The sequence below is a fragment of the Acinonyx jubatus genome, chromosome A2 (assembly GCF_027475565.1).
Source record: "Acinonyx jubatus isolate Ajub_Pintada_27869175 chromosome A2, VMU_Ajub_asm_v1.0, whole genome shotgun sequence".
NCBI classification, from domain to species: Eukaryota; Metazoa; Chordata; class Mammalia; order Carnivora; family Felidae; genus Acinonyx; species Acinonyx jubatus.
This window is the reverse complement of record NC_069383.1, coordinates 161,404,151-161,428,768: the sequence shown is the minus strand read 5'-3', so window position 1 is coordinate 161,428,768 and position 24,618 is coordinate 161,404,151. Positions and strand designations below refer to the sequence as shown.

The following is a 24,618-nucleotide window of genomic DNA, read 5'->3' as shown; positions in this document are numbered from 1 at the left end:
TCACTGGGCCTGACAGGCGGCGGCGGGCGAGGATCAGGATTCTTTTCTCTCGTTCCTGCCATGCGCCCCTGCTTTGCAGGCTCCTGGTGGCCTGTCACCCACCTGTCACATGGAGACAAAGCTCCTGAGTCAGCCCGTCTGGGGTGCTCCGCTCCAATGCCAAGGAATTTGGAGTCAGGCTGTGCGTGGGCCCTGGGTGTGTCCCCCCCATGGTGCCCAGAGAGGGGATGGCCCGTGACCTGTGTGGGGGGGCACAGGGGGGGCCGTGGGTGGTGGTGCCCAGCTCCCACCCCCAGATGCCCTGTGTTTAGGGCCCAGCTGGCGCCGTGGGCCCTGTCGGAACAAACCCAGATGCCGTGTCTCCTGCTCCCTTGCTGGGCTGCTGCTGGGGTGTCACTGCCGCCCTGCCCTCCCGAGACGGGGCTACATCGCAGACGCCAGGGGAGGAGGGGCGGGAGACTCACACACACCAGTATGCACAGAATTTATTTCCCGTCGCATTTCAACCTGGCCGGGGACCCGGGAGGCGGCGGGGCTCACACCTTGGGTGCTGCAAACACCTTCCAGCCCTCCAGCTGGCCCATCTTGACCAACGCGGCGATCGTGCCCATGTACGCGCACGCGGCTGCTCCGATCCCATAGCTGTGGGCTGCCAGAGTCGGGAGGGTGGCGTCAGTCGCACGTGGGGCTCACCTGCAGCCACCCAGGGGGCCCAAGAGCATGTCCTTCCCTTGAGGCTGAGGGCTCCTCGAGGATTAAGTCGCGTGACGCCTTGACTTTGAAGACGTGCGCGGAAACCCGGAAACGGAGGCAAGCAGGGATCTAGGCTGTCGGGTCCGGGGGTGGGGCACCCGACTGCGGAGGGGACGGCGCTTTGTCGAGTCTCAGCCCGTGCCCCGGCCACAGGGCCCGGGCCCTGTACCTGCTCTGCGGACCGGGAACAGAAGGGGACAGAATGCCCCTGCTTGCCCGAGAGCCGTCGCTGGGGAGGGAGGTCTGCTTGCTGTATGCAGGGCTCACCCCTACGGCAGGCTGGGGGTGCACGTCAAACCCGACCTGACCCAAGGTCTTAAAGCAAAGGCTAAGATGCATGGGCCTTCCTCCACGGTGCCCGCCCTCTGCCTGACTGGAACGTTCCACCAAGCACTGGCAGGCTGGTGGGCCAGGGCTACGGGAGGTGGAGAGAGCACTGTCTGCTTCCCGGCCTGGGCAGCTCCACTGTGCCAGGCTGGTGTGGGGCCCCGGCCTGCCTTCCCACTAGGGAGGCACCTCTGCTGGTTCCCAGGTGACCTCGGGCCACCCAAGCCCCCTCTCTGAGCCTCCCTTCCTGCATCTCTAGAAGGGATGGTGAGTGGAAGTCCCCTGGAGGGCTGGGTGTCTGGTCAGTCAGGGCTCTGGGTGCTGGGAGAGGGACAGCAACACAAGGACCATGCACCCTCTCTATGCTTGTGGGGTGGTGGCAGAGACAGGCAGTGACCTTGTGTTCTCTGACAAGCTGCAGCAGAGGAAGGGGATGTGGAAATGAGGGCAGTGGGGGTTCCAGATCATACACAGAGGGGGCTGTGCTGACACCTGGGCGAACAGCACTCCAGGAAGGGGGCAGAGCACATGCAAAGGCCCTGGGGCAGGACCCGGCCTGGCTTGGAGGACCAGCAAGGAGGCTCACATGGCTCGTAGAGAGTGAGCAAAGGGGAAAGAGGGAGGAGGCGGGGGCAGGGAGGGGACGGGGCAGATTGTGCAGGGCCTTATGGGCCACGCTGAATGTCGCAGGGAGCCACAGGAGGGTGTAAGGGCTCGGTCAGGTACACATGCGGTAGGTGCTGAAGCAGCTGCCCTTACTATTACTGAACTGGCCGGTGGCGGAGGGTCAAAAGCCCCGGAAGGATTTCCTGGGGCAGCCCCTCTCCTCTGCTGGGGCGAGCACTCCACACAGCTGGCCCCTGGTCCAGGACAGAACGGGGGGTGGTGGTCAGCGGAGGTCAGGGGCAGGGGGCTCACTCACTGCGCGCTCCCAGGGTCAGGCCTCCTGCACAGCCTCCGATGAAGTAGTTGAGGGGGTCGTCGGGCTTCTCTCGGACCTGGGCACTGATGCAGGAGGTGAGGCCAAATATGGCACCGATGGCGGCTGTCGGGGTGGCAGCGGGGGGGGCGGGCGCCGAGTCAGGGCCCAGGGGCCAGTGCCAGGAGGGCCCCCAAGGAGAAGCCAAGGCTCGCTTACCTGCAGTAAATGTGTATCGCCCTGTCCTCGCCACTCCCTCCAGGAAGGAATCTGGCGGCTGCAGCGTGACACTGTAGGCGGAGAAGATCAGGCCTGCGGGACCAGAGCGGGCGAGGTGTGTGGCACGAGGGCCTGGGCACCGAGGCGCGGCGAGGCGCGGCGCGGCCCTGGCTGGGGGCAGTCCCCCCTGCTATCAGAGAAACCCTCTGTCCCTCGGTCCCCACAGCACCCTCAAGGAGGCTCCTAGCAACCCCCCAACCAACCCCCCTGCCCAGGAAGGGACTGTTCTGGGGTTCACCCGGGGCCCCACAGCTGCTGAGCAGCCAGGGTGGGATTCCAGCCCTGTCTGCTGTTCCAGAACCTGGGCTCTCAGCCCCACCTCTGCACCCCAGGCCCCCCTCCGCAAGGCCTGACCCCTCACCCTCCATCGCGCACCGGCCCAGCATGCAATGGACAGGAGAACAGGCCTGGGGCCTAAGTGGCTGGGCCGCTCCCTGGCCTCCAGGGTCAGCACAGACACCACAGCTGCACCCCACAGGCCCTGCTCCCCACTCCCGTCCAAGGCTGCACTCTCCCGTGGGGCCCTGGGCTCCTCAGCCTGATCCTCCTTGGCAGAGACCTGGCTCCTGGGCCTGTCCCTCATCACCCTGGGGCCCCCTCCCTGCTAGCGGCTTGGGCTTAGGGCCATCCCTCACACCTGGCTGGGTCGGCAGCCGCTCACGCCCACCCGGCCTCACCACCCGGTCAGCTTTTCCATCTCTGCTGTCGCCCTGGCCTCCCTGCCTGACACTGGCTTTTACCCATGAGGGGCCCGCTGGGGGCCGGGCCTGGAGCTGAGCGGTGGGTGGGTGGTGAGGACAGAGGCCCCGTCCGTGGGCATCCTGAGCAAACACTGGCCTGGGCTGGTGTGCGGGTCTGGGGCGAGGCCAAGGCAAGCCCTTGGGCAGCTGCCCTCACCAGATCCTCCTCGGTGGGAGGCAGACCAAGCCCACCTGGCTGGCTCTGAGTCACCAGAAACAGCCCAACGCGGGGCTCCCCGACCTCCAGCTGACCCTGCTCAGGGCAGACAACACACCCCTCCTCTCCCTGTAGACCCCCAGCCTAGCCTAGTTGCCATAGGGACCTCCAGGGCCAGCCCAGCCTATCCCATCTCAGCAAAACTGAACTGTTGTTTGCCAGCTCACATTCCAGGCCGCACACAGACAGTGCCCCCGTCACCCCGGAGCCCTCAGAAGTCCTAGAACTGGGAGTGCGTGACCCAGTTGTCCCCGATTATCCCAGGGTCAAAGACTGCCCCATCCCAACTCTCTGCTAGCAACCATCCAACATGGTGGGTGACCTGCCACAGCCCCCCCTCCCCAGGTCCTCTGATCCCCAGCACATGAGAATCTGTAATGACTCAGACCTTTCCACGGCCCCCCATCACCCCATTGAAGGCCCCCTCCCTGACCCCCCACTTGCTCCAGCAGTGACCTCCAGACACAATGCACACACTCATTCACTGTGCACCCACATTCATTCATTCATTCATTCATTCGTTCACTCATTCATTCATTTGGTTCCTCTGTACCTTCATTCACTCATACATTCATTCACTGTTACTGTGAACCCTAATCCATCCATCACCCATCCCAAAGAGTTACTGAATGCCTAGGGGCGTCTGGGTGGCTCAGTGGGTTAAGCATCCGACTTCGGCTCAGGTCATGATCTCATGGTTCGTGTGTTCAAGTCCCACGTCAGGCTCTGTGCTGACAGCTCAGGGCCTGGAGCCTGTTTCGGATTCTGTTGTCTCCCTCTCTCTCTGCCCCTCGCCCGCTCATGCTCTGTTGCTCTCTCAAAAAAAAATATAAACATTAAAAAAAAAGAAGGTTACTGGGTGCCTTCACTCATTCATTCACTCCCCAGGGGTCACCATCTCAGGAAAGCCAGATGGGACACAAGAGTGTTCTCTCAGTGAGGGCTGAGGGGAGGCAGGGAATGAGGGAGGGTGAGGTAAGGAAGGATCCAGAAGCCAAGTCCCGTATGTTACATGGAGTTGGCCAGTGCGAACACGCAGGCGGGCATAGTGAGCAACACACACACACACACACACACACACACACACACACACACTGCCTTATCAGGCACCCCTGTCAAAGGTTTCCACCCACCCTCCCTAAAAGACCCTCCAGCAACCCCCCTCCCCCAGAGGCTCCTGGCTCACTCAGCACCCCACTCCTGGAAAGTGCCCAGTCTCCCCCAAAAGCCTCCTGAGACTCCAGTCCACCCCCAAGGCCCGCGCATCTGTGATCAAACATATGCACTCCCATTCACAAACACCAACGTTAATATCTTTCTCAGGTTCAAAATCCCCCAAATCTTCGCTCTGAAGGCCCCACATGCCCTTCAGGCGACCTCTCCTGCTTTAATTTTCCTTTAGACACAACCATGAGCCTCCACCAAGTTCGGCCAGGCCTCCCGCAATGTCAGCATCGCCCCTTAAGAATGTGCCCAAATTGGGGCGCCTGGGTGGCGCAGTCGGTTAAGCGTCCGACTTCAGCCAGGTCACGATCTCGCGGCCCGTGAGTTCGAGCCCCGCGTCGGGCTCTGGGCTGATGGCCCAGAGCCTGGAGCCTTTTTCCGATTCTGTGTCTCCCTCTCTCTCTGCCCCTCCCCCGTTCATGCTCTGTCTCTCTCTGTCCCAAAAATAAATAAACGTTGAAAAAAAAAAAAAAAAAAAAAGAATGTGCCCAAATAAAAAAAAGAAAAAAAAAAAAAAAGATGCCCCAATAACTTCCCCCTCCAGTGATCCAACCCCACACCGCCCACCCCTCTCTCAAGGACCCCAGAGATCCCGCCATGCACCTCCACCGTCCCAACGACTCGCCACCCGAGCAGACTCCACATAACCCATCCGCAGGGACTCCCCCTCGTTCCTCTCTCTTCAGACCCCTCCACAAGGACCCTGCATGCACAGTCCTTGCCTCAGCCACCCTCAGGAGCAGATCAGCAGACCTGGATTTGCACACCGGCTCCAAGAGACCGAAGGGAAGTTAATACACCTCTCCGACCTTCAGTGTCCATCTCTGAGAAATGGGCACAATAACCGCTGATCTCACTAAACACGCAGAAAATGGTAGCCTGGGGGAGACTCAACTTCTGCCAGGCCTCGTTTCAGGAGCTGGAGACATGGAGGTGGCCCAAACCATCCTATCTACCTATCTCAGAGAGACTGAGCATCAAAAGGGACCCTGGAAGAGGCGAGTCGCTGGGGTCTCCCCTGCAAGGGAGTGCTAGGGCTGTGGATCCCCTTATGCCCTCCCAAGGCTACCCTTATAGTACCCCTGACCCGCCGCATCTATGATCTCGGCACCCCTACGACCCCTCTGGTGGTCCCGATTAAAGCTTCAGATATCCCTAAACATCCCACTCTCCTGGACCCTAAGAAAACCTCATCCCCCTCCAGGATAATGACCCACGATCCACCCCCCCCCCGCCCCCAAATAACCTCAACTTAACCCTGTTAAGTCTCATGAATCCCCAGCTCCTTTGATCCCGATAACGGCCCTCTCCCACTCAACGGCTTCCCCAGAGCCTGGTGACAGCTTCAACAATAACCCCTAAGTCCCAGCACCCGGGAACAGCTTCTGACGACCCCAGAGCCTGTCACAGGTACCACTTCCCAGTGCCCTCCAACCCTGCCGGACCCCCTTCACATAAGAGTCCCTCATGGCCTCCCCAGACATTCCCACGACGCCCACGTGTCACCCCGTGAGATACCCAGCTCCAGACCCCCTAGGACTTCCTGAGCCCTCTGAATTAGTCTGACACGCCTACAAAATCTACCTCATACAAGAGCTCCCCAGCCTCCCAGGGCCACCGCAGGCACCCCGGTGACAACCATGCGCCACCTGCGAGATCCCCAGCCCCCCAAGACGCCCTCGGACAGCCGCCAGCGACTCCATGACCTCCTTGCACCCTGTGCCTTCGGGGCCCGGGCGGCGCTCACCAGCAGCACCACTCAGTGTGGTACTGGCGTAGGTCTTGCGGTGGCACTCGGTGCCATCGGGAATGTCCCGGTATTGCTGAAGAAGCGTCTGCACCATGACCGCGAACCCCTGGCCCCGCACCGCACACCCGACCGTCTCCCCGCACCCAAGGGCAGCCGCCGCCGTTCGTTCTCGCGAGACTTCCTGGGCGGCGCGCGCAACCTCTCGGGCGCAGGGGCCGACAACAAGCGTGCAACTTTATTGAGCACCGAGAACACAGACACCCGTGGCGCTCAAGCGCCGAGTCGAGACTGGTGTAAAGGAGGCGCGCGTGCACCCCCAGCCGATTTCTGGAGGGAGAAACTGAAGTCAGCCAGAATCAGTGAAGGCAGATCTCGCTAGCCCCAACTCAGAAGGGCCTAGGTTAGGAAGGGTTTGACCCGGAGTGGGGGCCTAATCTGGGGGTGGGACTATGACGGGTATTTGGGCGCGGGGCGGAACTCCATTTGATAGGCGCAAGATGTAACTATGGGGCGGGGCACAGCGGAAGTGCGGCCACTCCCAGCGCCAGAATCCGCAAGGGGGCGTGATCACGCCCTGGGCCGGTCTCCAAGCAGACTCCGAACCGCGTGCGACTGTTTGGGGGCGTGGCCAGACCCGCGGGCGGCGGAAGATGATGATCCCGGGGCTAGGATTTTAGCGGGACAGCACCTGTGCCCTGCCTGCGGCTGGCTCGTCCAAGCCCCGGGCCGGAGGAGGTACGCGCTAGACTTGGGGGGCGTGGCCGGGGGGGAAAAAACACTGCCTGAAGGGCACTTGGCCAATCCGGAGCTGTACGATTGCCTAAGGGGCGTGGCCGTGGCTGTTTGGGTAGCTCCCAGAGACTCGCAGCCCGGGGCGTGGTCAGGCTTTCTGGACCGCAGGATCCGGACCAATCGTAGTGTTGGCTTCTCAGTGGGGCGGGGCCTGTCTCGAAGGAGTGACCAATCCCTTTGCGGAAGCCTGAACTGGGCGGGCCGCAGGAGAACCAGGCCCGCCTGGGGGCGTGGTTTGTCAGGACGTTGGCCAATCTTAGAGTCAGGCCCGGGCTCAGGGGCGGAGTTTCGAGGTGCCCAAACCATTGAGGGCGTTTGGGTTTGAGGAGGGCGCGACCCATCGGGCCGAGGCCAATCGCTCGGTCCGGAGAGAGCCTCTGGGGGCGTGGCCCACCGGGGCTGGGGGCGGGGCCTGGGCCCGGTTCCGGGCCGTCCGGGACGGCGCCGGGGCCATGTCGGCGCCGCAGCCGCTGCAGATCCGCGAGGCGAACGCACACCTGGCGGCTGTGCACCGGCGCGCGGCGGAGCTGGAGGCGCGGCTGGACGCGGCGGAGCGCACAGTGAGCGCCCAGGCCGAGCGCCTGGCCCGCCACGACCAGCAGCTGCGCGCTGCGCTGGAGGAGCTGGGCCGCGCCAAGGACTGGTGAGGCCCGGGGCCGGCCAGGTGGACTTCTTGAAGGACGTGGGCGGAGGCAGAGCCGAGGCTGGAAAGGGAGGAGAGGCGCGGGAACCGTGTACATTCACGTGTAGGCTGGACTTCCGGTGCAATTGAAAAAACAAACACCAAAAACCTCGAACTAGTCACCGGCATGCAAAGTTGAGGGGTGTCACACAAGTGTGGATTTCTAAGTTAAAACAGAGCCCGTTTTTCCACAAGGCAAAATCGGCTCTTTTCCAGGGGTGCGGGGATCACCCACCTCCCCTTAGGTATTGGGAGCCATGACAGGTTTTGGAGCAGAGGAGGATGGGATCACACCAGCAGTTCTGAAGAGCCCCTCTAGTTTTGAAGAGGCACTGAGGATGGAAAGGGATGAGACAAGCGCCCAGGGGGCAGGGAGGTCTGGAGCCCAAGTGGGAAAGGGTTCGGAGCTGGTTGGAACCATTCATTCATCTTTACTGAGCACCTATGTGCCAGGCAGGTTCCGCGCACCAGAGCCCCTAAGTGAGACCTACATAGCATAGCCCTCAAGCATACTAAGCAGTTACAAAATGGGGTGGTTGGGGTTGTGATGGAAGGGCACATAGGGTTCTAAGGGGCCCAGATGGAAGGCTTCCTGGAGGAGGGGCCATCTAAGCTAAACAAATAGGAAAAGATGTAGGGGAAAGGGGACCTGCAAGGGAGCAATGAGGGTAGTGTTAGTCTGCTCTGGTTGCCATTACAGAACACCAGAGACTGGGGGGCTTTAAACAACTGATTCCCCCCCCCCCCCCCCCCCCCCCCAGTTCTGGGGCTGGAAAGTCCAACTGATAGGTTCAGTTCCTGGTGACAGATTGTCTTCCTGGCTTGCAGATTGCTGTCTTCGCTGCGTGCTCACACGGCAGAGAGCAAGCAAGCTCTCTGGTGTCTCTTCTTACAAGGGCACTAATTCTACGCAGGCCCCACCCTCACAATCTCATCTTATTTTACTTACATCCCAAAGGCTCCATCTCCAAATACATCACATTGGGGATGGGTGGGTAGGGATTCAGCCCAAGAGTTTTGAGGGGACACAAACATCCAGTCCATGCCAAGGGGGGCCTTGAAGCAGTGGCGAGGAGCAGGGCCTTTATCCTGATGGTGATGGGGAGCCCCCCACGAGGTCGGGAGCAGGGAGAAGAATCTCTGGTCCCCTTGGTACCACAACTGCCCTGTCTTGCCTTCCTGCCAGTGAGATTGCTGCTCTCCAGGAGCAGCTGCTGACCTCCGAGGCCACGGTCCACAGCCTGCAGGCCGCCCTGCGCCAGAGGAATGAGCTCATCGGGCAGCTGCAGCCCCGGGCCGAGCTGCTGCAGGACATCTGCCGTTGGCGGCCACCCGTGGCCGGGCTGCTGGCCGCCCTGGCTGAAGCCGAGCGCCTAGGGCCCTTGCCAACTGGAGACCCCAGCCACCCACCCCCCAGCGGGCCCGGTCCAGGCCTTGCCAACAGCACTGGGGACGAGGAAGACAGGAACCACCTGCAGCCTGCGGTGTTTGGGACCACCGTGTGAGCCCTAGAGCACAGATCCCACAACGGACACGGACTTCCACTGCTGTGGGTGTCCTCAGGGGTCACCTGTGTCCGAGAGGGGGCCCCGTGGCACAGCCATAATCCTTTCCAAGCATCAAAACCTGCTAAAAAGTCATAGGTTTCAAACAGGCAGCCCGTGGGCCAAAGGCAGATGTGTAGCCCAGAGAGTTTTTTGGTTTTGTTCTGCTCTTGTCGTTTCTTAAAGATTTTAAATAATCTCTTTGTGGGGCTTGAACTTCTAGCTCCGAGATCAAGAGGCCCATGCTCTACTCACTGAGCCAGTCAAGTGTCCCTTGTTTTTGTTTTTAAACAAAACTTTAAGTCAGTCGACTTACTGAAAATTTGGCAATGTTTACCCAAAAATCTGGATTTCTGGCTTCAGTCTTGGTCACGCCTGCTTGGATCTGAGCCCGGGATACCCTCTCTTCAGCCAAAGTGTGAGGTCCAATTGGCTCTCTTGCCTCTCTTAGGGCCAGATGTCCGGCCCCTGAAGCATCTGACATCTCTGTCGCTTGTGGAGGCAGATGGCCTCGAGTTTTGCTCCACCTTTTCCCCCTGCCCTGATACCCGTTCCTTCCGAAGCACCTCTTGTCCCAGGCTAAAGCTTTTTCTTTCTTATCCTTCATCCCACTCCAGAATTGGGGACCTCAAGACTTGGGCCGTTTTGCCCTGGTTGTAGGAAGACAAATTTTTAATGCTAGATTTTTCTCTCCCCCTAACTCTGTCCTTCTGTCAACCTTTAGCCCAGAAGGCAGAGCGTGCGTGTGAGACATTGTGAGATGTTGGCAGCTAGGCTGTGCTGCCCTGGAAAACTCAGGCATCCCTCAACCTTTTCATGGTACAGTCCTTCCTGAGGGATTTTCCACTGGCTCTTCCCTCTGCCCAGAACATTCTTCCCCCAGATGTCACAAGGACCAGTTCCTTGTCCCTCAGATCTTTGCTCAGAAGTCACCTCCTCAGAGGGGTCTTCCCTGATTGCCTTATCCGAAGTGATTCCCATCATTCTGTTATCTCTGTGGAACCTCTTGTCACCAGAGTGTCAGCTACTCGAGGGCAGGGTTTCTGTTATCACCAGGAGGAGGTTCCTGGGACCTCCGTAGGAACAGGATGGGTTTGTGGGCCCTGAAGGGAGTTAGCGAACCCCAGCACATCTGATGAGTCCCCTGGCCAGTTTAGCTTTTGTAGCAAGCAGCTGGCCCCTTTTTATATTTTCTAGAGAATCTTTTTTTTTTTTTTAATCTCATTTCCCTGCTGCCCCTTCTTGGCCAGAGACACTCCGGGTGCCTGTTTTTGTTTTTAAATCAAACCAGGGAATCCTGTGCCTTTCTCTGCCCAGCCGAATGAAGCGCCCAGCCCGGTACCACGGTAGCCATTTGCCCGCCTCCTTACTCAGGGAATTTCACACCAAGAACTGCCAAGGGGCAGGGCCTGTTTTGGCCTGGAAAGGTCGGTGACCCTCCCCAGCCCCCAGGATGGTGCTGCCTGCCCGCCTGGTGTCTAACAGTGACCCCTCAGTGTAGGAACAACGGCCCCATTTTCTAAGGATGACTAAGGGGGGGCTGCTCGTATGAGGGAAAGGCAGGCCGAGGCCTGTCTGAGCTCAAGAATAAACTGAATGATTTCTTGGCCTTGGTCCTTCCTCCTTCCTCCTTCCCGGGTGGGGACTGGAGGGGTGGCCCGGGTGCCGTTCCGGGGTCAGGGTGGGGTCCTGCCTGGCGGGGAGACACCGGTTACAGCCACAGGGGGCTGGTGTCTAATCTTTGCGGCACAGGCTCGCCCCATTTTACAGATGTGGAAAGTGAGGCTCAGTGTGGGCCTCGGGGTCGGGAGGACCTGGAACATTCCCACGTTCTGGGGGGTTATTGTTGAGATTCTGATTCTCTTCAAGATGAGGCGGTGCCAGAACAGAGTTACAATGGCTGTGGTTAATATTTGGCATTTTTCTATGGGAAAAAAATGTGATTTTTGTAACCCGCGTGGAAAACGCAATGCAGCAGTTTTCCGCCCACTCGAACAACTACGGACCGCAGGAGGGCACCAGGATTTTCGCTGTAGTTCCACATACAGTTGACAGTGTTACTTACATCAGCTGTGGCCCGAACCATGGTGCTGGGCCGCGTGCTCTCTGTGGATTGGTTTCTGATACCACCGTTGTTCTGTGTCTGAGTCCAAGCTTCGAAAAGCCTCTGATGACCTCTCTGGGTGTCTGCAGCGGATGGGTCCCCAAACGGGGCCCACATTTTAGGTCCTGGGAAATCCAAAGTCATTTTCAGTCCCATCTGTGGGCTTGAAATGCTCTCGGTTGGCCAAGGTGTCCAAAGTCTCCATCGAAGGCCTTCCGCGACGGTGGCCTTGGTTCTTCTCGGGCATCGGGGGGGCAGAGGCACTTTGTCGCTTGGTGCCGTAGTCCCCTGGCTCCCCCAGCTTATTATGAGCAAGACCACTGGGTGATGTTTGAGCACTGAAAACCGACCACCAAAAGACCCACATCGACAAAAACACCACAACTGGCCGCTAAAAAACTACCAGGAACTTCTCTGACAATGTTGAAACATCGTAAGGCTGCTGTATCCTGGCTCAGGCACACTGATCTGAAAACCTGGACGTGGGCCTGGGCCACCTCAAACCCCTTTGAACCTGGATCCCTCAGCAGCCTTGGCTGCTGCTGCCCTGTGAAAAGGGGCAGGGGGCCGGTAAAGCCCAGAGAGGGCAGGGAACCTGTTCCAGGTCACACAGGAATTGGGTCTTGAGCCTCCTCGGCCATGACCTTGCCCCTCTCCATTCAGGACCCTGGTCCTTGTAGGGCTGTGGCCCACCCCTCCTTCTTATAGCCAGGAATAGTGACCTTCCTCTTATAGCCAGGAAGGGTGACCCCCGACTCCCCACCTGGGTCTGGCTTTATCCCAGACCTGGGCACTGCAAGGCTGGGAGTGAGCAGAACAGAGGCTGGGCAGTGGCCCGGCCACTCCGCTCCACAGGGTGTGCCTAGGGCTACGGGGCACCGCACCGGCACAGTGAGAGTTACAGCCGGGGCCCCTCCCAGTCTCCTGAGCCACCATCCCTTAGCAACAGTCCTGCTGGGCAGGATGCGTTGCCAGCGCTGGGCAAAGTGGGCAGGAGCCAGAGGAGTGGCTGTCTGGCTTCCAGAACAGACGCAGGGCAGGTGAGCAGGTAGTGGGCCAGGGCAGGCTTGCGGCACCTGACCACAGCCTGGCCGGCAGAGTGGGAGCCCTTCCTCCAGCTCTCTCCAATCCAGCTACCCAGACAGCCCTGACCCAACATGGATGCTGTGGACGCCACTGTGGAGAAGCTCCGGGCACAGTGTCTGTCCCGAGGGGCCTTGGGCATCCAGGGCCTGGCTAGGTGAGCTGTCCCCTGAACCTTCTCGACCCCCAGCTCCAGAGACTACCTTCTAACTCCGTCCCCCGCCCCTCAGGTTTTTCCGCCGCCTGGATCGGGACAAGAGCCGATCCCTGGACTCGGGGGAACTCCAGCGGGGCCTGGCTGAGCTGGGGCTGGTGCTGGACGCAGCTGAGGCGGAGGGTGTGTGCAGGCGCTGGGACCGTGACGGCAGTGGGACGCTGGACCTGGAGGAGTTCCTGAGGGCACTGCGGGTGAGGCCCTGGGCCCCGCGGTCTGGAGGGTGGGCTTGCCTGGGACAGTGCGGACACCGGATGTCCGAGAGCCCTGGTGGGTGGAGGGCCCCCCAGTTACTGCCTTCTCCTCCCCAGCCCCCCATGTCCCAGGCCCGGGAGGCGGTCATCGCAGCTGCGTTTGCCAAGCTGGACCGCAGTGGGGACGGCGTGGTAACCGTGGACGACCTCCGGGGGGTCTACAGTGGCCACGCCCACCCCAAGGTGCGAAACGGGGAGTGGACCGAGGAGGAGGTCCTCCGCCGCTTCCTGGACAACTTCGACTCCTCTGAGAAGGATGGGCAGGTGGGTGCCCCCGGATACCCCTGCCCCCTCCACCCTGGTGTCTGGTCTCCACTTACAGCCCATCTGCCCCCAGGTCACTCTGGCTGAATTCCAGGACTACTACAGTGGCGTGAGCGCCTCCGTGGACACAGATGAGGAGTTTGTGGCCATGATGACCAGCGCCTGGCAGCTGTGAGCAGTACACGCTTACCCAGCCAGCACCATCGTAGTGTAGGACCCCCACCCTGGCCCTCGAGCCCTGGCCCCTCTCACCTGGGCTTCTAGCTGCACAGCGCCCAGGGTGGGGGGGCTACAGAGGAATGTGGAAGATTGAGGCTGTGGGACCGGCCGGACCGGGTCTCAGAGGACCCAGCTTGGCCATCAGGTAGAAGGAGGACAGAGGTTCCAAGGATGGGTCACTGGCTCAGAATCCCTGTCCCTGCTGTGCTGACCTCAGGCCTCACAAAGCCACTGCAGATGCCCCCCACCCTGCTTCCTCCCGTCTTTGCTCAGTGAATCCTCCGCCCTGCCAGCAACGCCCTGCCCCTACGCGTGCCCCCCCACCCCGCCCCCACCCAGGGAAGCCAGACGGCCGGGGACAAAGCAAAGCTCAGCACGGAGGCGGCCAGTCTTGGAAGGCAGCCAAGTGTGGTGACCTGCCCGGACGTGCAGTGGGGCGCAGGGGCCAGGCTGGCCCGGGAGCCGGAGGCTGTTCTTGGCCAGGCTGTCTGGCTTCCTGAGGCCCCTGGGGCATGCAGGAGGCCAGAGTTTTAGTTAAAAGTTTTAATGTAGTTCCCAAATACATTTCATATGACAATCTTACATAAATGTTCCAAAACACATGGGCATTATCTGGTTTTACTTGTCACTAGTTGGCTAAGGCTTAAAGCAGAGAAGTATGACCGGATCTGCTGGGAGGGCCTTTGGTGTCTTCCCATGGCTCAGGCTCAGGCTGCACACGACCGACCCGAGGTGTGGGTGGTGTAGCTGCACAGATGAGGCCTTCTTACCCTCTGAGGGCAGGGCTGGGCAGTTTCCTCTGAAATCCCTTGGAGCCCTGTGCACAGGACCATCTTCACAGGCCTTCCCAGGTGCATGATGCCCGGCTGGCTCTTGGCCACGCTCCAGGGTGGGGGGTGGGCATAGCGCCTGCTCCCGTGGGGGATGGCCGGTTGCCGGGAACCAGTCCCCTGCCCCCTCCTCGAAGGCCCTGCCAAGGTCCCCCTCTGCCTCTCACAGAGGACCCCAGCCCTGGATGGTCTTGGGGGCGGTGAGGTCCAGGGCTGGGCAAGGAATGGCCAGCGGCAGGAAGCAGTTCTGCGCCTGGGTGCCAGATGATGGGTGACCGACGTGATGGGGACAGGCAGGAAGGCGCATGGGGACCCTCCCAGGGTCCAGCGACCCTTTTCTAGGTAAGCTCTCTCCAGGTCTGGGGCCCAACCCCTCAACACGTCAGCACTGGGCCTGAAGCACCCCTGGGTAGGGAACAAGCGGGGGCCTGACCCCCACCCCAGCACAGAGGCCAGGAGCACAGGGAGGAGGAGGACGTGGCCCAGGATGGAGCTGTGCCCAATCGATGCACAGGAGAGTCTTAACCTAAGAAACCAAACACAAAGCTTCGGGGAAAAAAAGACCTAAAAATATAAGCCCCAAATCAGAAGGTGGGAAACCGGAGACAAAGATGGTGGTTAACAAAGCGTCCAGCAGGCCCAGTGTTTATACTCGTGTGGACAGACCCGCCTGGGTGGGCGGCGGCGACAGAGGCCGGGGACACGAGGAGGGAGGGGTGAAGAAACAAGGTGTCCCAGTCCCAGTGAGAAGCCGTGACAAGTCTTAATGTGCCATTTCGATTCAAAGGAGGGGAGGGAAGAAATGTTCTTTTTCGTTTTGCTCATCAATATGATGAGGTCTCGTGTCCCAAACCACATTCAGGCAGTTCCCGAGTCTGCTTCTGAACGGGACATGCGGATCCGAACTGTGGCCAACCCAGCGGGGAGTGTGGTTCCCGAGCCCCACGCCTCAACACTGCCAGCGGGGCGGGGCGGGGCGGGCGGGCGGACAGACGGACAAAGCAGCAGGCTCGCGGGCAGCCGGCTCCCGGCGCTATGTGCTCCCGGCCGTCTGCCCGTCCCCTTCATCGCCAGCACCTGTTGGGAAGCAGCGGCCTCACCGTCAGGTCCCCACCCTGGATGGAGCCCCATTCCCTTCGGTCAGGCCCCCCCACAACCTCCAGGGCGGGGACCACCAGCTCACCGCCTCCGGTGGCCCCTGATGGAGCCAGGACGTCCTCGTCACTGTCGTCCTCGTTGGATGGGGCTGCCCCGGGTTCGGGGGCAGGCATCTTGGCTTCCTGCTCCTGCTCCACGCGGCTGCGCAGGGCCAGGATGCGGTGGTGCAGGGCTGCATACAGCTGGCCCGTGTCCTTGGAACTGGCCTGGGAGAGGTGGAGGGAAGCGGTGGGTTGTAAGGCCTCTGGGTTGGGCTGGCTGCCACCACATCCCCAGGCTGTGTCCGGGGAGGACAAACTCAGGGACAGCGGACGGAAGCCCCTGCTGCCCCGGGGCCCGTCCTTCCCAGGGGCTCGCACAGCTTGCGGCTGCACTGCGCTGGTGCTCGTGCTGCGGGGCTGCTCTGGTCGTTCTTCCACCCATCTGTCCCGACCCGCTCCTTCTGGACACTGGCTGGCCTGCAGGCCACCCTACTGGCCCCCTGGACCACAGGGCGCCCCACAGAGGGCCGGCGCTTAGTGCGGCCCTGCGGTGCGCCGACTGGGTGTGCCCGGGAACCTCCCTTCTGTGGGGGTGCAGGAGGGCACGGCCCTCGTCCAGGGCGCCGTCTGGCAGCTCCTTTCCCCAAGAGGTCAGCAGCATCCCACCCCATCCCCAGGGCTACTCACTGAGATCAGGAAAACCTTCACGCCCTGGTCCTCGGTGTCCATGGCTGTGATGCGTATGCTCTTTTCACTGGCCTTGTCAATCTGCATCTGGGCCCACAGCTTGGTGTTGAGGATCAGCCGCAAGCTGCCCTGGGTCCGCATCACTGCAACCAGCAAGGCCACTCAGCCCCGGCCCCTGACCCCCACCCCACAGCTGGCGAGGAGAGCAGACACAACCCGGAACGAAAACATCACAGGGGTGAAATCCCACAATCTCCTCGAGGTCCGCTGAGCCGTAGCCCCCCACGCGCCAGGCCAGCCCTGGACTCCCTAGCTCCCCCATGGCCACGGGTGGGCCAAGAGGCCACCATATCCACTGCGTGGAGGGTTCCGTCGGTCCTCCCAGCAGGCGCCGGGACGATGGCTCCCTTGGGGAAGGGGAGGATTGGGGGGAGGTGAGGCCCAATAGGGACAACTGCGGGCTGGGCACGGGCGCTTTTTTAGGGGACCCCTGACCGGCCCGATTCTCAGGGCAGCCCCAGCCCCGACCCTGTGGCTTTCTGAGAAAAAAGACCGAGGCCAACTGCTGCTCAGAGCTTCCACCAGGAGGGAGACAGAGACAGAAGGCGACACATGGTGAAGAAAAAAGAGGCTACAGACCCTCCTTCTCTGGAAGAACCACCCCATTCTACCTGCAGCAGGCCCAAGGCCACTGTCCGCCTGCCGGCTCTACCAGTGCCCACCCTCCCCGCATGTGCCCTGACCCTGCGGACATGGCGACGGCTTGTCTTCCTGTCAGCCCACCCCTCCCCACCAGACGGAGCAGCTCGGGCCAGCTCAGGGAGGCTGCAGGGTGGGGTCCTGGGCTCCTAGTGACCAGACTCCCCCAAGTCCACTCTCCGAGCCCTCTGCGCCCAATGGGCCCACCTCCGAGGCAGGTGGAGTGCTTGGGACGGGCTGGGGGAAGGAAGGTCTTGTGATGAGGATCAACAGCCGTACGGGGTGACTGAAGTTACCGTTTGATTTCCTTTTCCTTTTTGCACCATAAAGCAACCGGCCCTTTTACTATTAGAAAACAAGTTCGAAAGTTGCTAAGTACTCTTGTCTACTTTCACACCCACAAAGAGGAGAGTCGCGGAAGAGCTGGCTGCGAGAGCCTTGGGATCAGGCCTGGGCCTGCAGGCCACGGGGTGTGGGTGCCAGGGGCTCTCCCGTGGGGATCCGCCCTGGGATCTTGCCCTTCTGGGCGTGGGGACCACTGCACCACCCCAGGCCCCCTCCACGGCTCACCTAGTCGGGACTGTAGTGTCCCATCGTCAGTTGACGCCATGTCGTTGAGTCTGAGCAGCCCCCGGCCTCTTTCCACCCACGACTGTGAGGCCTTGTCAAAGACAAACAGCTTACACTGGATCTGGAACACAGGGCAGCCCTCTGGGTGAGCAGGGCCCCGGCGGGGGTGGACACCGGTGTGGACAAACTCCCCAGAGCCTCCAATCTACCGAGTGAACTAGCAGGCAGAGGTCAGCAAACTATGGCCTGGGGGCGGGGGAGCGGGTCACGTAGCCCTTGGCCAGTTTTTCTTTTTTTTCCTGTTCTCCGGCGAAGATGAAGTCTACATTTTCAGAGAAACATTAAAAAAATCACTAAGGTCGGGGCACCTGGGTGGCTCAGTCGGTTAAGCGTCCGACTCTTGATTCTGTCAGCTCAGGATGTCACGGTTTGTGAGATGGGAGCCCCACGTTGGGCTCTGTGCCGACAGCGTGGAACCCGCCTGGGATTCTCTCTCTGCCCCTTCCCCCGCTCATGCTCTTTCTCTCAGTGAATAAAAATAAAGTAAAAAAAAAAAAAATAAAATCACTAAGGAAATAAAGATAAAAACCACAATGGGGTACCACTTCGCCCCTGCTAGGAGGGTGGCAGCAGGCACTGGGCAGGGTGTGGAGAAACCGGAAGCCTTGCACGCGGCTGGTGGGATGAAAAATGGCATGGCCGCTGCAGAAAAAGGTTCTTCAAAATGTCAAAGGTGGAGCTACCGCATGTCCCAGGGTTTTAGACAAATGACACGTATCTTCACACGTGAGCCTGTATACACGTTCACGGTAGCACGGTTCGGAACAGCTAAAAAGCAGAAACAACCTAGACGTCCACCAGGCACGGGCACGTCCCTCGGCCACGAGCAGGAGCGAGGCGCCCACACCTACCGCCCCGGGGACGGACCCTGAACACACGACGCTCAGGGAGGGAACCAGACACGAGAGGCCACACAGGGTGTGAGTCCACGTGTGTGAAACGTCCAGAACAGGCCCATCCACCGACAGGAAGGGGGCTCGTGGGGGCCGGGGCTGGGGAGGGGGTGGGAGGGCTGACTGCTAACCGATATGAAGTTTCTTTTTTGGGGGCAAAAATGTTCTATTTTGATAGTGGTGGCAGTTGCACAACTATGTGAATATACTAAAACCACTGAATTGTATGCTTCAGAAGGGTGAATTTCATAGTATATGTGTTCTATCTCAATAAAGCTGCTATAGATATATAAAAACGGAATATACCACAGAGACCATGCCTGGCCCTCCACATGAAGTGTGCAGATCTTTATCAAGTTGCTCTCTTTATACGGGTAGAACTTCAAAACAATGCTGAGTGGGCAGAAACAGCAGTAGTTCTAAAAGCCCTACACCGGCGCCCGGGTGGCTCAGTCGGTTAAGCGCCCGACTTCGGCTCAGGTCATGACCTTGCAGTTCGTGAGTTCGAGCCCCGTGTCGGGCTCTGTGTTGCCAGCTGAGAGCCTGGAGCCTGCTTCAGAGTCTGTGTCTCCCTGTCTCTCTTTGCCTCTCCGCTGCTCGCACGCTCTCTCAAAAATAATTAAAAAATTAAAAAAAAAAAAAAAAACATAAAAAAAAATTCTAAAACCCCACATTAAAAACTCTGATGCCCTACAGACGCAGTTCATAGACACACGCACATATGTGTGTGCAAGAACGAAAGGCATGAGGCCCACTAAAGTGGCCATGTTTCCTCGGGACGCAGAGGAAGACGGGCACAGGGGAGAGGTGGGGACAGAGGCTGGGTTGCATCTGTGGTCTCCGTTCCCTAGTAAGACAACATGGGGCGCCAGTGTGACAAAATGTTCCCAGCTGTTCATTCTGGGTGTTTGTTACAACAGTCTCTGTAACGCCCCGAATCATTGAGAATGTCTCAAAACCGATCCTTCTACTCAAAACCAAAGCAAGACTACAAGTCCCTTAGCACTCGTTAAGCTCTCAGAAGCTCTGCCAACAAGGTCCTAAAGGGTAGGGCACCGGTCCCTCTGTCCAGCCTGTCAGATGCACCGAGAAGCGGGGGGCTACTGACGGCCCCTCACGCCACCACCTAAGGGCCAGGAGGCCCAGAGGAGCCAGACACCCCCCCACCAGGCCCACCGCACCTGTAACACGTTGCTCTCCGCTTCCTCCCCGGTGATGACTTCCACTTTTTCCAGCAAACACTTCCGGGCTGTTGCCTTGGTGTAGGCGGCTGCCGACTCGGCCAGGGACTCTGAAATGTTATTGGCTAAACGACATTGACTATTTATTTGCTAGGGGGGGGGGGGCGGGGGCGGGGGGCGGGGTGCGTGCGTGCGTACCTCACAGGAGACAAAACAAAACAAAAGGTCCCGGCTCCAGACCCGGAGCGGACCTCTGAGACAGGGTGGTCTGGCCCTGGGAGCCTGCAGGGCGACCACCTAGGAGCCAGCTGCCAGCACGGCTGCAGACCTCCCGCTGCGGGTTCCCCAGCACAGGGCAGGACGGTGAGGCTCTTCCCACACAGCACTGGAGACTCCCCCTGCCCCCCACCCCAGGGCAAGGAGAAAGAAGGGGACAACCACCTCTACGACCCTCTCCCCCAGAGGCACCACGCACGGCCATAACCTTGTGGTTTCAGGATGACCGTGTCCCCTCTCCGCTTGCTGAAAACCAGCACCACGCCGTGCTTTAGACTCTGTCCCAGCGGTCAGTTCACGTGAGGCTACCGCCGCTGCAGCGAGCTGGGGCCCCCGTCCCTCCCGGGCAGGGGCTTGGATGGACGGTGCCCTGTCCCTCGGTACCCTTCCCACGAGGCCGCAGGGCTGCAGCCTACCTTTCTCGGGGGTGGCCTCCTGGGACGAGGACTCGGACCCGGATTCAGCAGCTGCGTTTTCTCTGTTGGCATCTGAACTGACTTCGTTTAACTTGGGGGGGCTCTGCAGGGCACACGAAAGCATACGGGTCGGGGCGCGTGTCTGGGTGCTCCCGGGGGCCAGCCGCTGTGGATCAGGAAACCTCTCTGCCGGGATGGCGGCTCTCGGCACTTTTCCTGCCAGGCAGAGGGCTTTGCTCTGCAGACGGCTTCTCCTTCACAGTTCTGGGGATCCACCCAGACCCGGCAGATGAGACTAGACAACCCCCTCCCCAGGGGGTGGGTTCCAACCTGGGGCCCCATCTCCACACAACGATCCTTGAGCATCACTGGGTAAAACCTGGCAGAAAGTACCCTCACGATACAGGCAGCTTGCCCTGTCCCCTTGTATGCTGTAGGCGAACCGTGCACTCTGGTCCCCAAGTGAGGCCTCCCCTGATGTGTCAGGGAGGTGTGTACCACCAGGTGACAGTCACCTTGGCTCGAGCTGCTCATCTGTGTAGGAGGCAGCTCTTGGCTTGGACTATTTCACTCTAACAGAAAAAGGATAGTAGTGATGCTCGAGAAAAGCAGCAGGAGGCTCCTTAACGTAACGGGGACACAGGCAAAGGCGGAAGTGACGAGGTGGGACAAGACAGCTCCCTAAACATGCTCACGATGGATGCGGTGGGGAAGGAAAGAAAAGGGAACAAAAAACAGGAAGCAGGTAAACTATTCTGGAAACCCATCTCAAGCCGGCCAGGCTTTCTGGGACGGGGAGGCAGCCTGAAGGCACCCAAGAGCCTTGGCCCTGCTGCGTGCAGGACACACGTGGGACACCGCAGGGGCCCAAGGCCACCTCACCAGACCCCCTCCTCCATGCTGCAGCCTCGTGGTCTGGGAGGGGAGCTGAACTCCCTCGGCTCCAGAGGTGGCTCCAAAAGCACGTGGCTAAGGACCCTGGTCCGATGGTGGTCACCGTAGCCGGCCTCGGCCAGGAAGAAGCATGGCCCCTGACTTGAGGGGAAGCCTGTCTTAGGACAAGGCTGAACTGGCCGGCAGGGAGCAAAGGCAGGAAGCTCCAAGACAGGGTCCTGAGGAGCCTGGTGGCGCACCGCCCCCGCCCCCCCAAGCCTGAGCTGGGCCTTTCTCCTGCGACCGAACACATCCTCATTTCACAGGAAGACGAGGTGGCAGCCGCGCTCACATGTCCCTCGCCTGGTGCCCCAGGAGGAATGGTCCCCACAGGGCCACTCACCAGCACGCGCTCGCTCATGTTCTGGCCAAACACGAATCTGTTGCTGGCAGTGTCGGCACTGTTGGTCGAGTTGTCTAAACTGAAGAGAAGACAAGCCGTGGGTGTGGGGCAGCCAACGGGAGCTGGGCAGGCAGGTGGGCACTGGCGCGGGCTGCACACGCACGGGCACGGCAGGAATGGGTGAGAAAGCCTGGTGTAGGCCCCATTCAGCCTTCCCTGTGGGGGACGGGCCCAGCACGTAGGGCTCACAAGCTTCCAGGCTGGGCTGTACCAGACGGTAAACACACCCCCGCAGCTCTGCTCCCATTTCCAAGTATCCACTTCGTGTGGGCACCTTCGCCCCACGGCCACCTTCCCTGACCCCTGGAGGTGGGCGTCACCCTCGGGGTGCATGAGGACACCGCCTCCGAGAGGCCGACCACAGAGGTCAGACCAGGAGCCACCCACTTCCCGGAAGGAACTCGCCCGTCCCTGGCAGCAGCTGCCCCCGTGAGTCACTGCAGCTCTGTGAGCCCCGTCCCCTGGCCTGCACAAAGGAGGCGACACCTCCCACCCTTGGGCTGCTGGCAGGTGACACGGGATGACCTCGGAGCTGCCCTCACCATCACATTTCATCCAGTTTATGATGTCCCAGTTGTAAGTGCGTCCCAATTTGGGAAATGCTGCACTGCCCAAAAAATGGGTCCTTAAAAAAATATCTGATGCTGGGGCGCCTGTGTGGCTCAGTCCGTTAAGCGCCTGACTTCGGCTCAGGTCACGAACCCGTGGTTCGTGAGCTTGACCCCTGCATCGGGCTCTGTGCTGACGGCTCGGAGCCTGGAGCCTGCCTCGGATTCACGTCTCCCTCCTTCTCTGTCTCTGTCCCTCCCCACCCTCCCACTCTGTCCCTCTCTCTCGCTCTCAAAAATAAAGATTAAAAAATTTAAGAAACCATACGTGATGCACTTTGTTCCTTCCCATCTCCCACTCTGTCCCCCCTCTCTCAAAAATAAATAAAGATTAAAAAAAAATTTTTAAAAAACAACATCTGATGCACTTTGTTAATCAGGGTCCAGGCAGCCAAGTGCGACGTCACCACCATTCATGCCAGGCCTCTCCAACATCCGAGCCCATGTTCTATTTGCTCTGCTGGCCTGTCTCCCAGGCAGGGACACGCTTTCCTTCAGAAACACCCGTGGGGCCCCCAGGCCATCAGTGAGCACTGCTACCAGCAGTGTTCACCAGCAGCGAGCTCGGATCCAGTGGAAGGGTCCCCACAGGCTGGAACCTGGTGGGTAACAGGCAAAGCAGACACTGGCCTACTGGGTTCTGCTCTGGGCATGAGATCCGGGTGATAGAGATCCCTCTGAGGGCCAAGCAAAACTTGGATCCTGCCTTGTGTGTCTGTCGAAGCATAGCACCCTGGCCCCTGCAGAGCCGTGCCCAGAGCGGGAATAAAGGGAGAAGCTGGGGGTGTGTGTCTAGGATTCTGGTAAAATCCGCCCCCCCCCCCCCCCCGCTCCTTCCTGCCCCCGGTGCTGTCTCCTGTCTGGGTCCCCAGTTACGGGCGATGGAGGACCACAGGCCCCTCTTGCAGCTGGGCACAGGCCCAAGACACACACCTGGAGCTGATATACTGAAGGAAATAGTTGGTCGCAGTCGGCGTTTCTGAACTGGGATGTCCGGCATTCTCCATGTCAGCCACTTCAGTGTTCTCGTGTATTAACTGGGAAACAGAGAGGCACAGTTACAAGTCGGAGACCTGCCTGCTCTGGCCTCTACAGCTCAGCCTGTCTGCACAACCCTTAGGCCGCATGGTACATTTCCAGGACACAAATCCTATCGTGCACAGGTGTGAGGGCGTGTGTGTGTGTGTGTGTGTGTGTGTGTGTGTGTGTGGACATACCAGGAGTGGGGCTGTAATCAATGTCTCCGTTTCTGCTTTTAACGGTGAAGATATAAAACACAGTCCATAAGGCATGAGAGAGCTTTTTCTTTTTTGTTAAAAAACCAAACCCTCAAGCTGGCATCTTGTTGGCATTTTCAACAATGCTTCTGTAACACGACCACAGTAGACTTACAAATCTGATACCTTCAGGGGTGTATTATAAATGTAATAAAACCATCGTTTCTTGAGGGCTCCTCTAATCTAAGTGCTGTGCCAGCTGTGTTAAACAGCTCATTGAATGGGACCCTCCTGGGACCCCTGAAAGATGGGCATTCTCAGCCTCATTCTATGACCGGGAAAGCAGAGACTCAGGGGTGTCCAGAAGTCACCCCCACTGAGAAGCTGGCATTTTATTTTATTTTTTATTAAAAAAAATTTTTTTTTTTCAACGTTTATTTATTTTTTGGGGACAGAGAGAGACAGAGCATGAACGGGGGAGGGGCAGAGAGAGAGGGAGACACAGAATCGGAAAAAGGCTCCAGGCTCTGGGCCATCAGCCCAGAGCCCGACGCGGGGCTCGAACTCACAGACCGCGATATCGTGACCTGGCTGAAGTCGGACGCTTAACCGACTGCGCCACCCAGGCGCCCCAGAGAAGCTGGCATTTTAACTGAGACCACGGACCGCAGGAGCCCCGGGCCTCCAGAAGAGAAAGCCCTGCCCCAATTTCAAGCAGCCGTCCCCCTAAACCCTAGGAACAGACTCAACCTGACAGCCCAGGCCAGACCACTGCCCCCAGCACAGGGGATCTCCAGGCCCTTCCTTCTCCTGCTTCCTTCTCCCTGGAGTGAGCAGCCTCCAGGGACTCATTATTTTGGATAAAGCCATGCAACAGCAACACTACTCTTCACCTCTGGGCATCTGGGTTTCTCCTGGGCAGTGAGCACCAAAGCAGAAAGCGGGCGGCAGAACCCAAAGTTCTCTATGCACCCGAGAGACTTGGGTTTCCTTATTTCAGGGCTTCTCCCTGTCACCATCCTCGACGTCGGGGCGGGACCCCTCTGTGGGGAAGCCGCCCTGGACCCTGTGGGGGGCTGGGCAGCATCCCTCGCCTCCACCCACTGGATGGCAGTAATACCTATGCCTTAGTCATGACAACCACAAACGTCCCCAGACATAGCCACTGATGTGGTCTCTCAGGCTTCTAAAGGAGCTCCTGCCGATGAGCTGCTGGAAATGGCCCAGAAGGACACTCTGTCCCTGTGGCCGGACAGGCACTGCCGCCCAGTCTGGTCTCCCAGAGCGTCAGCACACGGGGTCCAGAGCCCAGTCCCCTGCCACTGCCAGATGCTCTCCCCC

The 24,618-nt window shown here is 59.7% G+C and overlaps 4 protein-coding genes across 10 annotated transcripts in view; 2 read left to right on the top strand and 2 right to left on the bottom strand.

The window, feature by feature from the left end:
• Positions 1 to 467: 467 nt before the first annotated feature.
• On the bottom strand, positions 468 to 6,395 carry NDUFA11 (NADH:ubiquinone oxidoreductase subunit A11). Its single transcript, XM_027049216.2, has 4 exons — positions 6,207 to 6,395; positions 2,219 to 2,311; positions 2,003 to 2,125; positions 468 to 649 (listed from the first exon to the last, which is right to left on the bottom strand). Exons 1-4 carry the CDS (start codon positions 6,301 to 6,303, stop codon positions 537 to 539), a joined length of 426 nt encoding a protein of 141 aa, XP_026905017.1. The 5' UTR covers positions 6,304 to 6,395; the 3' UTR covers positions 468 to 536.
• A 996-nt stretch (positions 6,396 to 7,391) lies between these two features.
• VMAC (vimentin type intermediate filament associated coiled-coil protein) lies at positions 7,392 to 10,836 on the top strand. Its single transcript, XM_027049104.2, has 2 exons — positions 7,392 to 7,644; positions 8,870 to 10,836. The coding sequence occupies exons 1-2, from the start codon at positions 7,454 to 7,456 to the stop codon at positions 9,186 to 9,188; spliced, it is 510 nt and encodes a 169-aa protein (XP_026904905.1). The 5' UTR covers positions 7,392 to 7,453; the 3' UTR covers positions 9,189 to 10,836.
• A 1,336-nt stretch (positions 10,837 to 12,172) lies between these two features.
• Positions 12,173 to 13,967, top strand: CAPS (calcyphosine). The gene is made up of 4 exons (XM_015072820.3): positions 12,173 to 12,571; positions 12,645 to 12,822; positions 12,940 to 13,146; positions 13,220 to 13,967. The coding sequence occupies exons 1-4, from the start codon at positions 12,489 to 12,491 to the stop codon at positions 13,319 to 13,321; spliced, it is 570 nt and encodes a 189-aa protein (XP_014928306.2). The 5' UTR covers positions 12,173 to 12,488; the 3' UTR covers positions 13,322 to 13,967.
• An 857-nt stretch (positions 13,968 to 14,824) lies between these two features.
• RANBP3 (RAN binding protein 3) overlaps positions 14,825 to 24,618 on the bottom strand; it is a 54,544-nt gene continuing 44,750 nt past the window's right edge. For 4 of the 7 annotated variants that reach the window (XM_027049095.2, XM_027049098.2, XM_027049100.2 and 1 more), the window contains 8 exons: positions 22,994 to 23,097; positions 21,393 to 21,471; positions 20,117 to 20,219; positions 19,425 to 19,549; positions 17,291 to 17,411; positions 16,022 to 16,164; positions 15,379 to 15,559; positions 14,825 to 15,272 (listed from right to left, as the gene is read on the bottom strand). In XM_027049095.2, the coding sequence (XP_026904896.1) occupies positions 15,229 to 15,272; positions 15,379 to 15,559; positions 16,022 to 16,164; positions 17,291 to 17,411; positions 19,425 to 19,549; positions 20,117 to 20,219; positions 21,393 to 21,471; positions 22,994 to 23,097 (900 nt within the window). In that variant the 3' untranslated portion in view covers positions 14,825 to 15,228. The remainder of the gene's footprint in view (positions 15,273 to 15,378; positions 15,560 to 16,021; positions 16,165 to 17,290; positions 17,412 to 19,424; positions 19,550 to 20,116; positions 20,220 to 21,392; positions 21,472 to 22,993; positions 23,098 to 24,618) is intronic. The other 3 variants (XM_027049096.2, XM_027049099.2, XM_027049103.2) reach the window with 1 other exon arrangement.

What these genes read in the sequence shown, in the direction of transcription:
- CAPS (XM_015072820.3), top strand. Translation starts at nt 12,489, where the DNA reads ATGGATGCTGTGGACGCCACTGTGGAGAAGCTCCGGGCACAGTGTCTG. An exon ending in AGTTCCTGAGGGCACTGCGG is followed by an intron (nt 12,823 to 12,939) that starts GTGAGGCCCTGG and finishes TCTCCTCCCCAG; the next exon opens with CCCCCCATGTCCCAGGCCCG. An exon ending in CCTCTGAGAAGGATGGGCAG is followed by an intron (nt 13,147 to 13,219) that starts GTGGGTGCCCCC and finishes ATCTGCCCCCAG; the next exon opens with GTCACTCTGGCTGAATTCCA.
- VMAC (XM_027049104.2), top strand. Translation starts at nt 7,454, where the DNA reads ATGTCGGCGCCGCAGCCGCTGCAGATCCGCGAGGCGAACGCACACCTG. An exon ending in CTGGGCCGCGCCAAGGACTG is followed by an intron (nt 7,645 to 8,869) that starts GTGAGGCCCGGG and finishes CCTTCCTGCCAG; the next exon opens with TGAGATTGCTGCTCTCCAGG.
- NDUFA11 (XM_027049216.2), bottom strand. Translation starts at nt 6,303, where the DNA reads ATGGTGCAGACGCTTCTTCAGCAATACCGGGACATTCCCGATGGCACC. An exon ending in CACACTGAGTGGTGCTGCTG is followed by an intron (nt 2,312 to 6,206) that starts GTGAGCGCCGCC and finishes CTGGTCCCGCAG; the next exon opens with GCCTGATCTTCTCCGCCTAC. An exon ending in CCTGACCCTGGGAGCGCGCA is followed by an intron (nt 650 to 2,002) that starts GTGAGTGAGCCC and finishes CGACTCTGGCAG; the next exon opens with CCCACAGCTATGGGATCGGA.